General features: G+C 45.9%; 1 protein-coding gene across 6 annotated transcripts in view; it reads left to right on the top strand.

Annotated features, from left to right (window-relative positions):
- Positions 1-15599, top strand: part of GARNL3 (GTPase activating Rap/RanGAP domain like 3) — a 144279-nt gene that overhangs the window by 77482 nt on the left and 51198 nt on the right. For all 6 annotated transcript variants that reach the window (XM_044264869.1, XM_044264867.1, XM_044264873.1 and 3 more), the window contains 4 exons: positions 1071-1189; positions 7694-7758; positions 10302-10365; positions 12386-12412. In XM_044264869.1, coding sequence (XP_044120804.1) covers positions 1071-1189; positions 7694-7758; positions 10302-10365; positions 12386-12412 — 275 coding nt within the window. The remainder of the gene's footprint in view (positions 1-1070; positions 1190-7693; positions 7759-10301; positions 10366-12385; positions 12413-15599) is intronic.

The following is a 15599-nucleotide window of genomic DNA, read 5'->3' as shown; positions in this document are numbered from 1 at the left end:
AGGCATGCTGGAGAAAGAGCCAAACCCCATGTCTGGCCCAAAGCGACAGCTCAGTCATTAACAGCGGTATACATTTAAAGTGAAGGGCTCGGGTGAACACATGTGGGAAGGCGGAAAATGGGAGTGTGGCTAAATAGGAGAGACTGGGAAGGGAAGAATGATCACTGTTTTAGGATTCGAGAGGAGGTAGATAAATTGCTTATCAGGCTAATGCCTGTGTTTCTAGAAGATGTGATGCGGGGACTGTATCATGAGAGTGATCAGACCCAAACGATGTCTTTTTAAAAATCTGATACTGTTTTATTCTAAGAAGTTCACTTACTGGACAAGGCATATTTCTTTTTTTTTTTTTTTTTTTAGATTTTATTTATTTATTTGACAGAGAGAGATCACAAGCAGGCAGAGAGGCAGGCAGAGAGAGAAAGGAGGAAGCAGGTTCCCTGCTGAGCAGAGAGCCCGATGCGGGCCTCGATCCCAGGACCCTGAGATCATGACCTGAGCCGAAGGCAGTGGCTTAACCCACTGAGCCACCCAGGTGCCCGGCATATTTCTTTATAAAGAAAGAAATCAGTGGGAAAGTTGTCATCCTCCCAAATGGTTGAAAGCATAGTGTCCAGAGCAGCGGTGACTTTAGAGAAAACTGGTGCCATCAGTTCAGATGCCGAGAAACTCAGAGGTAAGGTAGGCTCTGGAATTGGTGAACTCAGGGGCTTAGTGCTGTCATCAAGGCTGGACCTCCTCAGGGTCACAAGGTGGTTGCAGCACTTCCAGGCATCACTTCTAGACACCGCCCATGTCCAGAGGAAGGAGCAGGCCATCTTCAAGAATAAGGAAACCTTTCCAGAAACTGCCTGACCCATTTCTCCTCCTGTCTTGTTGGCCAGAATTGGTCACGTGTCCATTTCTGAACCAGTCACTGTCAAGGAGAATGTCAATGTGATCAGGTTCTTTCCGGAGCTGGGTTTGGGATTCTTGTTCCATACTTACATGGGAAGGAAAAATTGTCTACTCCCATCAGGGCCTGGAAGAACCAGAGGGTCTTCACTGTTCTAAACCTGTCTCTTTTCCAGTCCATCAGAATTATATTGGAAATGATGCCGAGAAGAGCCCCTTCTTCCTGTCCGTGACCCTCTCTGACCAAAACAATCAGCGTGTCCCTCAATACCGAGCAATTCTTTGGAGGAAAACAGTAAGTACCTGGCTTACACCTGAGCATAACCACCACGCCGAATTTGATTAGTGTCTTTGTCACAGTGGTTCAGGGGAGTCTTTTTCTATGGTTCTTTGAGTTTGGATAGTCAGGATTATATGATTCAGAGGTAGGGTCTTCAAGCTCTGAGTGTAACCACAACTTGCCCCATACGAGCCACTACCTGGACATGCCCATTCCCTCCGTCTCGCGGGTGGACTACAGAAGTGTATCGTACAGAGTATTAACCTTAACCTTTGCTGTTACTAACACTGAAACTGACCAGTCGGCTCACCTTCAACTAAAAGAAACAAAATGTACTGGAGGAATATAATGTTGTTACTGGGATACATCCTATAGCCTGCTCCTGTTTCCCTGGGTCGTTTCAGTCCAGCCCTGAATATGCTGTGCTTCTAGAATTTCTTTGAGGCTTAGCCCCCTTCATCAATTTCCTGAGGTAGGAAAATGACTTGAGTCTTAACAAGACAAGTACCGCCGTCCATGGTGGCTTCTGGGGACAGTGACCTGAATAAAGGCAAGGCCCTTCAACTCAGCAATTCAGGCCTCTAGGTAGCTCAGGAAAATTCTCTCATGTTCACTCTCACGACTTTCCCTTCTCTTTTCTGATTTCTTCAATAATTCTTCGAGTTGATATCTTTTCTTATTATTTTCTTCCCTTGGGCTTTTTTTTTTTTCCTTCGCTTCTCTGAGAGGCATTAATAGGCATTAAGGACACTGGAAAGAACAGAGGGTTTGGAATTAAGCAAACCAGTGTCAAATGACATCAGTAGCAAATTCATTCGTGTCAATTTGCAAAAATTGCTGACCTTCTCCATTTTCTTCTTTGTCAACTGGCGAAAACTCTTGGCTGTGGCTCACAGGGTGCTGAGGACTGTATTAAGTGAGGTCTTATTTGAAAATCCACATTTACATGGTGTCCTAAATCCCCAAATCTTAAACTGCTTAAACACCTGAAGGACAGAACATTTTACTTGTGAATCAGTGAGTACAGTGGATAATTAAGAAGCAATAAAATAAATCACACTCAGAAAACCTTAGTCCTCTTATGTGGTGGTCTCGCTTTATGGACGTGTTTGTTGAAAGTCATTACCTAGGAGTTCTGGGTGGCTTCATTGGTTGGGCATCTGACTTCAGCTCAGGTCATGATCTCGGGGCTCCCTGCTCCGTGGGGAGTCTGCTTGTCTCTCTGCCCCAGCCCCCAGTTGCGCACGGTCTCTCTCCCTCTCAAATAAATAAATAAAATCTTAAAAAAAAAAAAAAAAAAGAAAGAAAGCCATTACCTAATCATTGTATGCAAATTTTTCTCTCAGCAACATAGTATTTCAAAAATTGCTATGTCTATCTTTTTGGGAAAGAACGAATACAGGAACTTAAAGAAACTAATTTTTGTATATACACTCACTCAAAAAAACTAATTTTTTTACATACACACTTTGAAAAAATTGTAATTTTTATACATACAATATATATTATATATACACACACACACACACACACACACGTATATAAACACATTTGCATGCACACAAACAGATACAGCAACTTCAGAAAGCCCAGAAAGAATTTCTAGGAACCATTACAGAGTAGACTGTGGTTAGAAACTTTTTGTGATGATTAAAACTAGTGACTGCGCTAACAGTAAAATCGAACATTTATTGAGCAGTTACTATATGCCACATATTATATACTGAGCTTTCCCAATGCCTTATCTCAAGAGGTATTATTGCAAGTTAGGGAGATTAAATGATGTGGCTGAGGCCACGTGCCAGAAATTGGCAGGCCAGGCAGAACTCTGGACTGCACGCCGAGCTGTGGGCACTGCACATAATGAATTCTGCGTGTGCCTGGTGGCACGTAGAAATAGCTCAGGAAGGATTTACTGAAGGAATTAATGAATGACACCAAAGTCCCGCCTGACCCGTGTCCTCTGCTGCCTCTATTTATATAAATGTCCATGTTATATTGCAGAAATTTCTCTTTTTAAGCAGGTTTAAGGTAAAAACCTAATGTAAACCCCAGTTTGCTTTTACTCGTGAATGATTTCCTGGAGAGGGGTTTTGGTTCTTGGCTCTCTCCCCGGGTCACTGAAGTGGGGGGTGTCAGTCTTGCCCTTGTCAGAGCTGTCCTGGAGGAGAGGTGACACACTGGTGTTGCAGGGCTACGTGCCCGTTGTTCTCAAGTTCCCCCATGACAGGCTTTCCCCGTTATTCACCTAATGAGAAGTGATTGTGCCCTTGTCTGAAGCCTCTTATCTTCTGCACCAGGAAGACTGTTTTCTGGCCTGATTAGATTTTTAAAGATTTTATTTATTTATTTGAGAGAGAGAAAGAGCAGGGAGGGGAGATGAACAGAGGCAGAGGGAGAAGCAGACTCCACACTGAACAGGGAGCCCGACAACATGGGACTTGATCCCAGGACCCTGGGATCATGACCTGAGCTGAAGGCAGACGTTTAACTGACTGAGCCACCCATGCCCACCCCCCACCGCCTGTTTTTGTTTTAACTTAATTTATTTAATGTTTGCTAATTACGGTATTCCAGTCTGTCTGGCTGAAATACTCTCTTTGGATGACCCTGCCCCTTTTGGACAGTCTTTCCGATTTCTTTCCCCTCGCTTGCTCCCCTCGAAGTTGCTATTTGGGTGCACTGGGAGAGGGCTTATGGGATCTCATAGTGGCAGGGAGAGAGAGCCTTGAGTCCACATGCGGCCCCTGGGGTTCTTTCAGGGTTCTGTTGTCGATCTGGTCTCTGAACTGGCAACCATCGAGAGGTAACTAGTTCCCTCTGGCCTTTTTGGTTCACTGAAAATTACGGCCACTGAAATCCACGGTCCCAGCCACTTGACCGTTGCCGTGAAATCGCCACACGCCGTGACCTCTGTGACCCAATTCCAGGCATCCACTAGTCACTTAGCCTCTCAGCTCTGTCCTCACCCGCCTACCCGGCAAGGCCCCAGGCAGGTAGGGAGGAGCAGAAACCTTGCTTTAGGCTCACATTTCTAATCTTGCTGCCTGCCTATGCCTGAGGCTCCTGAGTTAACCACCGCTCATCAGGTTCAAACAGGTTCTACCTGGAGTTCAAGATTCCTGCAGAAGGCCATGCCTAGGAAGCGATCCCCTAGCCCAGATGTTCTTAGATGTCTCCTGTCTTGGTATATGGGCAGCGTCCCTCACCCTCTTTGAGGCCTGCCCTCTGAACGGCAGAATCAAGGGCCCCGACATCTAACCCCTTAGCTTTCCTCCCTTCTTTCTTCCTTCCTTCCACCAAAACAAGAAAGGGCAGTTTCATACTTCTGCCACCTTTCTAGAGTGGATTTTCTCAATGCCCTGCCTTCTCCGGGCAGAAACAGCCACTCCACCTCCTCACCTGGGGAAGCTGTTAGGTACTGGAGGAGGGGGGCTGGGGCAGATACAGGGGGGAGTTTTGCTTATTTACTATCTGAAGATGTTGTCTCTGTTACCTGATAAATTGTGATAAACCCTCTGAAGGAAACAGAGGCAGAATGATATGGGAGACTGACTTCAGATCAGATAGCACAGGGAAAGGTTTTTGAGGAGGTGACATTTAAAGAGACCTGCAGGAGGAAAGGGAACTAGCCACATAAAGATTGAGGGAGGGCACCTGGGTGGCTCAGTCGGTTAAGTGTCTCCCTTCGGCTTAGGTGGTAATCGTGGGGTCCTGGGATCGAGCCCCATGTTGGGCTCCCTGCTCAGTGGGGAGCCTGCTTCTCCCTCTGCCTCTGCCCTCCCCGTTTGTGCTTTCTCGCTCACTGTCTCTCTTTCAATAATAAACAAAATCTTAAAAAAAAATGTAAGGCAGGGGGCAGGCAGGTAACATTCCAGAAAGAAGGAATAAGGAAGATAAGACAAATGAGGAGCTCTGGAATTCCTCTTGCTGGCCCTTGGAGAAGTCAATAAGGAGCGACTTGGACCGCCAGTCCCCTGTGAAGGCAGCGGGGCTGACCTAATGAGTCCGTCCTTCTCTACCAAGAAGTGCGGGGCCTTCTCCAGAGCTTTGGACCCAGACCATACATCTCAAAGCAGGGCAGGCCAAGCATCTGCCACCAGCTACAAGTAGTGGTACTGAAGGGGTAGGAGGGACTGAAAAATCAAAGCAGAGCTTGGCAGGTGGGGTCCATTGTGAAGCCCCTTTGGGTCCAAAACTAGTGCGGGAGGCTGCGGGAAATGCAAAGAAGCCATGTGCCTCCAGCGTGAGCTCACAATTCGTTCTAAAACAGACATATAGCTAAATGTGCGAATCCTGATTTAAACAGTCTTGTCTCTCTGTGCAGTGTTTCTTCTAGACACAAAGAAAAGACTTAAAAAAAAAAAAACCATTCTTCTGTAAATTCCACCCAGACAATGAAGCTAGTAAAAAGAAGAGGTTCAAAGTCCAGCTGCTCAGGGATAATCACTGCAGGAGCCTTACAGACACCGGCTCACATGTGCGCGTGCGCAGACACACGCACCCGCCATGTTAAGGGGGTGATGTCCCACATGTACTTCCATATCCCTCTAGTGATCACCTGGTGTTGCCTGATAGGTATGCGTGCTTGACTCTGACGAGGCCTCTGCTGATCCCACTGGAAAACAGAACTGAAAGTTGTTTTTTGTTGAAGAGCAACTCTTCAAAGCTATGAAAGGGAGAAGATGGGGAGGAAGAGCTTTGCCAGCTTGGGAAGAAAAGTACAAATCATAGTCCCCTGAGCCTGGGGTCCCACATCCGTGTAGGCAGCTCGTAAAGATGTCACCATCAGCCAGGCAGGGGCTGGGTCCTCTCCTGATCCATTCGTTCCCCTCTCAGGCTGCCCTTGGCTTCTCTTGAAACAGCATTTGTTGTGCTTGGTGAGAAGACAAAGTAGCCAAGGTAGGGGCTGAGCAGGAAGGTCAGATTCAAGACCTTCTTCTAGAAGGGTTGGCATCCCATACAGCTGAGCACAGTGGAAGGTAGGCCAGGGACCAATAAAATGAGCAAGGCCAGGGTTGCCTGGGTGGCTCAGTGGGTTAAGCCTTTGCCTTCAGCTCAGGTCTTGATCTCAGGATTCTGGGATCAAGCCCCACATCGGGCTCTCTGCTCAGCAGGGAGCCTGCTTCCCCCTCTCTCTCTGCCTGCCTCTCTGCCTACTTGTGATCTCTCCCTGTCAAATAAATAATTAAAAAAAAAAAAAAAGAGCAAGGCCACCGAAATAACTCGGGTTTCAATGTGTGGGTTATGGGGAACTTGAAAATGCCTATTCCCATCATAATATTCCTCTGTATTAGAAATCTCCTGAAATCTCTGTGCACTGTAAACTACATTGGCTAATAGAGAACCCATGAGAAGGTCTCTGTCTAGAGGGACTTCTGATGGTTTGCTGGGTACCTTGGTACTGCTCCCCAGCCTGGAGTGGGGGTGAGGTTACCAGTTCTCCAGGGGCATGGGTGTGAATGTTTAATTTGCCAAAAGAGATCACAGATCACGGACTTGACAAGGTTGAAGAACTCTACTCCGACACCAGTGTTCGGGGCTTGGACAGATGAGTTGGCAGGTGTATCCCGAAAATACAAGGAAAGTCCTATATCCTTCCTTGCCCATTTCCTGTAAGAAATTCCCTGCGTCTTTCTCTAGCTGTTTGTGCGGTCAATTTTATTATTAGTCAAAGTTAGAAAGTTTTAAATGTGTACTACATTGTAATCCCTTTTGCTAAACGTGCAGTGTAAATTCTTTGTGGAGAACAGATCTGTATTATATTTTTTTTAGAGATTATAAAGAAAGTAGCACTCATCTCCACTGGGTGTTTGGGCGTGGGCCTGAACTGTTTGGGCAACCTTTCATTCTTTCCCTTTCACACAACAAATATCCATTGAGTGCTTTCCATGAGTTAGTCACAGTGAGTGCTCATTTCAAGAGGAAGAAACAGAGTTTAAATAGTAAACACAGAGGGGCACCTGGCTGGCTCATTCTGTAGAGCATGTGGCCCTTGATCTCAGAGTCATGACTTCAAGCCCCTGGCTAGTTATGGAGACTACTTAAAAAAAGATAAAAAGAAAAAATATATATAGTAAACACAGAAAAATATAAAAGTACATGTTATGAAAACCTCTCTGAAAGATTCAAGTGAGTTCTAGTTCAGAAAGCCTTCGACTTGGAGATACCACATGTAGGTCCCGTTGAACTTGCAGAGACTGCTTTCTTCTTGTTGTCTTTGAGGCTGATCTGACTCTTGGCTCAGAGACCAAAGCCCTTCTCATCTCAGCCAGATGGCTCATCTGCTCACCGCGCCTCTGACCCCAAGGGCCCCCCGCATACAAGTCTGTATATTGAGGAGTAATGCTTAAATCCATAATGTTGGGTTTAGGGGATAGGGAAAGATGCCGTTGAGCCTGAGCAAGATTTTCCCACCATAGAATGTATGTCTTCGTATATAGATTCATGGCCAGTGAAAGCTCTTTCAGAGATGGAAGTTGTCAAACTTCTCACTCATCCAGTGTTTTGACTTTCCAGGGTACCCAGAAAATATGCCTTCCGTACAGTCCCACAAAAACTCTCTCTGTGAAGTCCATCTTAAGGTGAGTACTCAAGAAGAGGGACCCAACACCAGGAGCCTTATTAGTGTTTTTCTCCTGCAATCATTCTGATGTCACTTTTCTACTTTGTGGAGCCCTGACCGCATCCCAGGCATTTTGCTAAGCCTCGGACACGCAGTCCGCCCCCTGCGTCTTCCCAGCAGCTCTGCAGGACCGGGCAGTGCTGTCACCCTGCTATGGAGAGGCGGAGGGGGAAGCACAGAGAGAGGAAGATCACACAGCCGCCTCTGCTCTCGCATCTCCCAGCTGCCGACGTAGCCCGCTCCTTTCTTCTTGCATGCCGGCAGATACTTTGGTTTCCTAAAGAAAATCAAGAAATATTTTTCCTCTCATTTTCCTGTTTTGAAATAGAAACGTATACGTCAGCAAATGTGTCTTAGAGAAGAATGTGCTTATTCTTTGCAAAGAGAGTTAAATGAATGGAGAGTCTAGCTGCTCTGTGCTCAGCTGCCTCTCCTGCCCCCACCTTTCCGTCCCCCTCCTGGCTCTCCCGTGCTGGCTGGCAGACCCGCCCCCCTCCCCAGGGAATGCCGCCATTCAAGCGGCACCTGTTGCTGCGTCCGGTCCAGCCTAGAGGTGGCTTCATAGTGACAGCAGCTTCTGTTTGTTGGGCACCATGCTAAATGCCCTGTGGTCATTCTCTTAGTAAATTCTTAAACCAGCTCTGCAAAGTAGAACCATTATTACGTGCCCTCCACCAAGGAGGAATCAGAGCCTCAAAGAAGTGAAGGGATTTGACAAAGATCTCACAGCTGGTATACTACAGAGCTGGGATTTGAACCCAGGCCCCTAGCATCCCTGCGCTTGGGCCATTAGCCACCAAGGCCCACATCGTGGGAGCAGGAACGCTTATCCCAGGGCCCTGGTGCCTTACTCTATTCGTCTGCAAGTAGGTGTTGGGAAGGGATGGCGTTTTCTGTGTCCCCGCTGCAATACACACTTGCCGGAACATCTCTTCAAGTGACAGTCATGACTCCATCTGCCAGGGGCCGCGTCTGGCTGATGAAAGGGGCACAGAAATTTGGAAGAAAAATTTTTAGATCTCCTCTTCAAGCTTGATGTGGTCTCCAAATTGCAGACCTTCTCCTTTCTGCTCTCAGCCGTCTGATTTTTCTCCTGGGCAGTCCGAAACTGGAGCTATGAAAGCATCAGTGAAGAGGTTAACGTCTTTATTGAGCACAGAAAAATCTTGCTGCTTCTAAGGAGCTGTAAATCCTAACTGGCTTTGAGAGGAATACTTAGAATTATACTGGCTTAAGATTTCTGTGGTTTTTCTTTTTCCTAAAAAGAAGTTTCTCCAGTTCCTTTCTTCTTTATATTTGAAGACATTTCATTTCGTTAAGATTTCAGTTTAGTTTTGTGAGTAGGACCTGTGCTTCTCAGTCCCCCACTCATGGAGCAGAGCATGTTTCAGCCAGAAAACTTTTTTTTTTAAGATTTTATTTATTTCTTTGAGAGCGAGAACATGAGAGGGGAGAGGTCGGAGGGGGAAGCAGACTCCCTGCTGAGCAGGGAGCTGGATGCGGGACGGGATCCCGAGACTCCAGAATCATGACCTGAGCCGAAGGCAGTTGCCCAACCAACAGCCACCCGGGTGCCCCTGAAAACATATTTTTAAAGATGCAGAAGATCAAAAGTTGTGCAGTTGCTGCCAATAGAAAAAATTTTATCTTTATTTGTTACAATCTTGAACTTGAAAACATAAAAAGAGATGAAAATATGGATACTGTGGAATCAGGTAAGTCTGGGTTCAAATCTTGGCTCTACTGCTTCCCAGCTTTGTTATTCTAGTTCAGTGTCCTCACCTTTAGAATGGGAATAAAATTTTTTAAATAAACAGTTTAATGGGGTAAAAGAGCACTGCCTCCTGGCGACTAAATGAGGTCATCCATGGAAAGCATTGAGCAGGCTTCCTGACATTATAATAAGTACTCTGTAAGTATTAGCTATTATTATGTTTACCTTACAAATTCGGGACTCCTAGATAAAAGGGGCCTCAGGGAGCGTGTGTTTCAACTCCCTATTTTACCTCTAGAAGAACTTGGGCTCAAGGAGGTTGACGTTCTAACGTGAAAGGACCATCTTGTTAAGGAGGGCCTTTTGTCCTAAGTGGCAGAGGAATTGCCAAAGGAAGAAAGAAATGCCAGGTAGTGTTATTTACGTTTCATTTGATCATTAATTGCTATGTAAATATCAATGAACCACTTTCTCAGTAAATAAAAGTAAGAATCTTAGAGGCTAGTCAGGCTGCCTGAAACCTGCTCCTGATTGTCCCTTCCTCTCCTATTACACGAATGTCATCATCAAGGGCCAGTTATATAAGTAAAGTACGTGTGGTGTTTGGTTACTCTCATGTATTCATTCATTGAGCACCCTGGGTGATCACTGATCTCCTGAATGCCCAGCCCTGCAGGGAATCCAGCTGTGATTTTTCTAGGAGATATTATTTCATTTCTCTGAAGCACAGAGACTCGCTCCGAGTTGTTTCCACCACCCTGTGGCTCATTCTGCCCTTTCTATTTCAGTGCCATGAACCTGGACAAATTTGAGAAAGGCCCCAGAGAAATTTTTCATCCCGAGATCCAAAAGGTAACAGAATTCTGTGTCTCCTAATGGTAGACATCGGATCACAGTGTTAGATAGGAATGGACAGAGCATTGGTGATTTCTCAGCCTTGGATCTAAGCCTAATCAGAACCACCTGTGGGGCTTTGAAAACAATCATCATAAAGAAACTTACAGTTGAGATTCTGAATTGTCAAGCGGAGGGGTGGGGGGGAATATGCATTTTTCAGGAGTTTCATGAGTGATTCTGAGGCACAACTGCATCTGAGAACCACAGAACTCTGTGGTCCTTGATCCAGGAGCCGAAACGGTGTATGTTCAGAAAGACCTTGTTAGCTTAAAAACCAGTCTTTTTTACGGAGTGATGTAGAATTGTGTGGAGGGTGAGGGTTTTTTTTTTTTTAAATACTAAAGCACAAACTATTTATTGAGTTCAGACTCACATAGAACACTGTGCAGGATACCATAAGGAATAGAAGGTATCTAGAATCCATCCTGTTTTCTCAAGCCCTACTGCTAGGGAAAAGCAATCTGCCTTGGGAGGAAAAAATTTAGAGTCTTAATCTAGGTAAAGGGCCATCAGAAAAACGTCAGCCAAAATTTGTCTTGTTTCAATTGATATAGCTTTGAAATTCCCCCCTTGAAACTTACACACGCCGCCATCACCTAGCGCCAGCCATGTATCAGAGCTAAGCTTCGGGGAGGCCAAGGCCAGGTGATCAGGAAGAGGCCGGAGAGGCAGGTGGGAATTCCGTCCAGGAGACAGCAGGGAGTTCTGGAGTCTTGAAGTGGAGGAGCATCGTGCTTAAGTCTGCTTTTCGAGGAAATAACTCAGAGGGTACGAGGAAGATAGGTGGGAGCGTGAGCAGCCTTTGCTTGCATACCTTTAAATTAGTTAGCTTTTAAAATACAGTTACCGCTTTTCGGCTTGCCCCCAAATACAGAGTGTTGTGAATCCCTGTATCTTCTGTTTTCATGTAATGTTTAAAATAGTGTTTGTGTCCTGACTCAACCCCGGAAGGAATGGAGACCAACACAGGCGCGTTCGGTTCAACTGTACGCAACATGAAACCGTGCGATGCTTAAAAACTAATTCTTGATACTGAATTTTAAAACGACTTAGAATTATAAATATGCCTCTATCCATGTGCCTTTTTTACTTCATCTGTACAGGCTCTCGTATTTTTAATCCTTCCCTTCTTGGAGTCTTGGCGGGTCCCCCAGACATGGGCCCGAAACCCTACGGAGCCCCTGTGGAATGCTTCTTTCTGCCTCCTGAGTGTGGGCCTCCCTGCTTTCCCTCTTGCACGCAGTCAAAGAGGACAAGAAACAGGATATGGCAACCTTCTGCCTCTTTATATCATAACTCTGCCTGTTTTTCATCAAACAAAAGACACCTTCCACTTTCCCGACATCTGTGTTTTGACTCTCTTTCACTTCACGAGGGGCTGCCCACACGCTTTCCCACCATCCCGGGTGTGTGAGCGTGCACGTGTGTGTGCCCCGCCATAGTAGTGTTTTCACTGCTGCTGCTGGCTTTCTATCGCCGTGCCCGAGGAAGCCCCGAGCCACAGGTGCTGGGGAGAAGAGGAAGGGAAAAGGTCTCAGATCCAAAAAGTAAACAGAAAATAAACCACATTATAAAGAAGGCATCTTTCTACCAAGCAGGAAGATGGCTGGTGCTATTTAAAAATGTTATTCGTCTGCTTCTGGCTGCTATACCATACTTATATTTTTCCTGGCCAAAATCTTTCCAGAAGCAACCTGTGAGAAGCTAGCTTTAAATAGATTGGGATATCTGGGTGTCTGTGGGTTCCTTCCAGTAGCTATAGTTCATCCTTGTTTTCCGAGAGTTGTGCTCTAATGTGACTCTCCCAGATGACCAGATAGTTGACAAAAATACGTACAACTAAACTGGAATATTTTACGCACCTCTGGGGGGTGGGGTGGGAAGCGGTATCCACGGGAGCTTGGCTTTCACAGAAAGTCAAAATAGAATCGTCGCTGCTAAGCATGGATGTAACTTTTAAAATTTGGTTTGACAGGACTTGCTGGTCCTTGAAGAACAAGAGGTAAGAAATTTTATGAGCAATTTTTACGTTCCTGCTACCTTCTGCCTTTGTGTTTGTAAATGTGCTTCTCCCTTCACGCCGACTGTGATCTTTTCTTTCAGTCAAATCTCTACATGGATTTGCTCACTGAGCTTACTGTCACTCAAAGTCTTTGTCGACATGTTTTTTCAAGGTATATTTCAGGACCTCCTATGCAGCCAGCTATAAAGATATAAAAACAAGCTACTTAAATCTGCTTGGAAATAATCGGAGTTTAGCCTCTGATCAGGGCAAGTAATGGGGTTTTCATTTTCATTAAGTCAAATCGAGAGGGCATTTGTGCTTTATTAGCGCGTCCGATTTATGGACACCATATTTATTTACACGTCTCCATCCCTTGTTGCTCCACTGTTGGGTTTTCTGAGGACATAACAAACATAAGGAAATAATTTTTTAAAAATGCTATCAAAGGCAATTGAGCAAATTACAGTTTTTGCGTATCATGCCCCTCGGTACATGGTCATACCATCCGTCCAGTTGCTCCGGCCAAACTTGGAAAAATTCTTAACACCTCTTTCTCTCACACCTAATCCTTCGGCACATCCTGTGATGACTTCTTCAAAATATATTCCTAATTCAAATGTTTCTCGAGGTTTCCACGACGACTGCTCTCATCTCTTGACACTGCCCCATCGTCTCTGGCCTACACCATATGATCTCCAGCTTTCTGCTTCCCCTCTGTTCTGTTCCTCATGTAACAGCCCAAGGTCCTTTCAACTGTCAAGTCAGGTCACCCCTATGTTGCAGGCTGTCATGGCTTCCCAACGCACTCCAAATAGAGCCCCAAGTCCTGACTGGGGCCCCCCCGGGGGCCTGTATGACACCCCCGTGCTGCCTCTCCTGTCTTCTACTCACGAACCACGTTGACGTGCTCATTCCTTCACCTGCTCAGGAAGAGCCCCCTGTTCCCACCCCCTTAGGATGTGCCTCCCCAGACCTCCTCAAGGTCGTACCTTTTCCTTGATATCAGGGTCTCTGCTTGGAGAGGCTGTCCTTGACCACTCTGTCTAGGGTAGCACACTCCGCCTCTTGCCCTCTGCCCTGCACACTGTTTTGTGTTTCTTTTTGACACGTGTTTTCATTGACTAGCTGTGTGTCTGGTGCCCGCCCCCAAGAATGTGAGTAGCATGAGAGGGGGGGGGGCTTATTAAGTTTCCTCCTGGCGTTATCCCTAGATCCTAGAGCAGTGGAGAGAGAAGACACAGTCAGTATTCGGTAGTTGAATAAGTGGATTATGTATTGATTGAGTAAAGTGTGAAAAATAATGATGCCATTGTAAAGAATGAGGTGAACCTTTATTTACTGGCACAGAAAGTTTCCCACAATACTTACGGGGGCGGTGGGCAGGTAGCAATTCCCAGGGCCGTACCCACAGTATATTCCCAGTTGTTTTTATAAACATACATGTAGGTATATTCAGTCATTTGCTCATTCCTTCATTGATTCAACAAGTATTTCCCGAGCTCCTACCATGTGTGTCCCATGTGCTGTTTGCGCCATTGGGAATACACTAACGAGCGAAACAAGGTCCCTTCATGGAGCTTCCAGTCCAGTGAGGTAAGACCAATGACACAGCTGAGCAGATGTGAACACAGTAACGTGATGGCCCCAAGAGCTGTGAGGAGAAAAAAAAAAAAAACAAAGTAGGCGATACAGGGGAAGGAGTAGGTTTTTGACGTGGAACAGAGTAGGTTTATCTGAGGCAGTGATATCACAGCTGATTCCTGAATGTGTCGGTATACGTGCAAAGAAGCCAAAATAATGTGCCCCAGGTTGTTGGCAGGGGTTACTTTGTGCAAGGCAGTGGGGGCGTAGTGTGGGCTGCCGCCGAGCGCCAACAAAAAGATGTCCCCACTTTTATCTAAATATTATCCACATATGAATCACACTTGTGACGACAGAATTCATGAACTCCGTGTATGATTTATAGAAGGCAGAAAATGAAAGTAAGACACATTTCTGGCAAACATTTGAAAAATACAGAAACACGCTGGGGCATGTGGGTGGCTCAGTCGATTAAGTGTCCAACTCGGTTTCATCTCAGGTCATGGTCTCAGGGTCCTGGGATCGAGCTCTGCGTCGCACTCCGCACCGAATGCAGAACCTGCTTGAGATTCTCTCTCCCTCTGCTGCCCACCCCCAACTCTGCTCACTTTCTCTCTCTCTAAATTTAAATTTTTTTTTTTAAAGAGCCCTTGTTATAGTGCATTCAAGGAGGTGAGAGCAGTGGTCATCTCTCGGCATTTGCCTGAGGATGTGGCCGAGGCTCTTCTGCTGGCTTCTCAGCTCAGAGCATTCATCCTCATTCCATCCAATTATGCTAATAAACTGCAAAGATGAGCACACACACAAAAATTAATAAGCAGCACTAGGGATGTCCCTGAAGTGGCGGCGATTTGGTCAAGTTTCGTCGGTGTCCTGAAACCTACGTTTTGGGTGCCCACTGCAGAGAGAGGCCCCGCAGGAGAGATCATGGTGCCCCAGGTCGCACTAGTGAAAGAAGCGCAGGAACATGCGAATAAGAAAAATACCAAGGCATTGCCAGAACAAGAGTAACAAGGAACCTGGGGTGTCCACTTTTGAATCAGGCCATCATTTCTCGGTCCCTCTGGAATTACTGGAACTTAGTGTCCCCACATACTTCACTTTCTTCCAAAGAAATGTAATTCCTAGTTTCCTATTAATTCCTAAAGATATGACTGCACTTTGGTTTGTTTTTTGTCTCAGACCACTTAGAACTTAAAAATCAAAAGTCTCACTCAAGCAGGAATTACAAAATGACCTTATCTCTATGGTGAGTGTCTGGGCAGGATATTAAGTCCTGAGAAAACCAGTTTGCATGGATCCCCCCTACCAGTCACCTCCTTCCACAGGCCCAGATCTGGGCTTGGGATCTTGAAAGCTCCCTCCCAACCCCCAAGATCTAGTGCTGGAAGGAGCAGCCCCCCTCTTGAGGAGCTAATTAAGTTGAGCGGTTTGTTCAGATCAGCTCTGTGGTGGTCGGGTAGCCCCAAACCAAACTATTCCCTCCCAAAGACTATCTCTGCCAAAAATACAAAATCTACTACATTCCATAACACCTTGATTTCTGGAGATAGGCAAACACTCCAAGTTCACCAATGACATAACTTGGAAAGCCCTAGAAACA

Source organism: Neovison vison, chromosome 9, assembly GCF_020171115.1.
Source record: "Neovison vison isolate M4711 chromosome 9, ASM_NN_V1, whole genome shotgun sequence".
In the NCBI taxonomy this organism is placed as follows: Eukaryota; Metazoa; Chordata; class Mammalia; order Carnivora; family Mustelidae; genus Neogale; species Neogale vison.
This window is presented reverse-complemented; position numbering and strand designations above follow the sequence as displayed.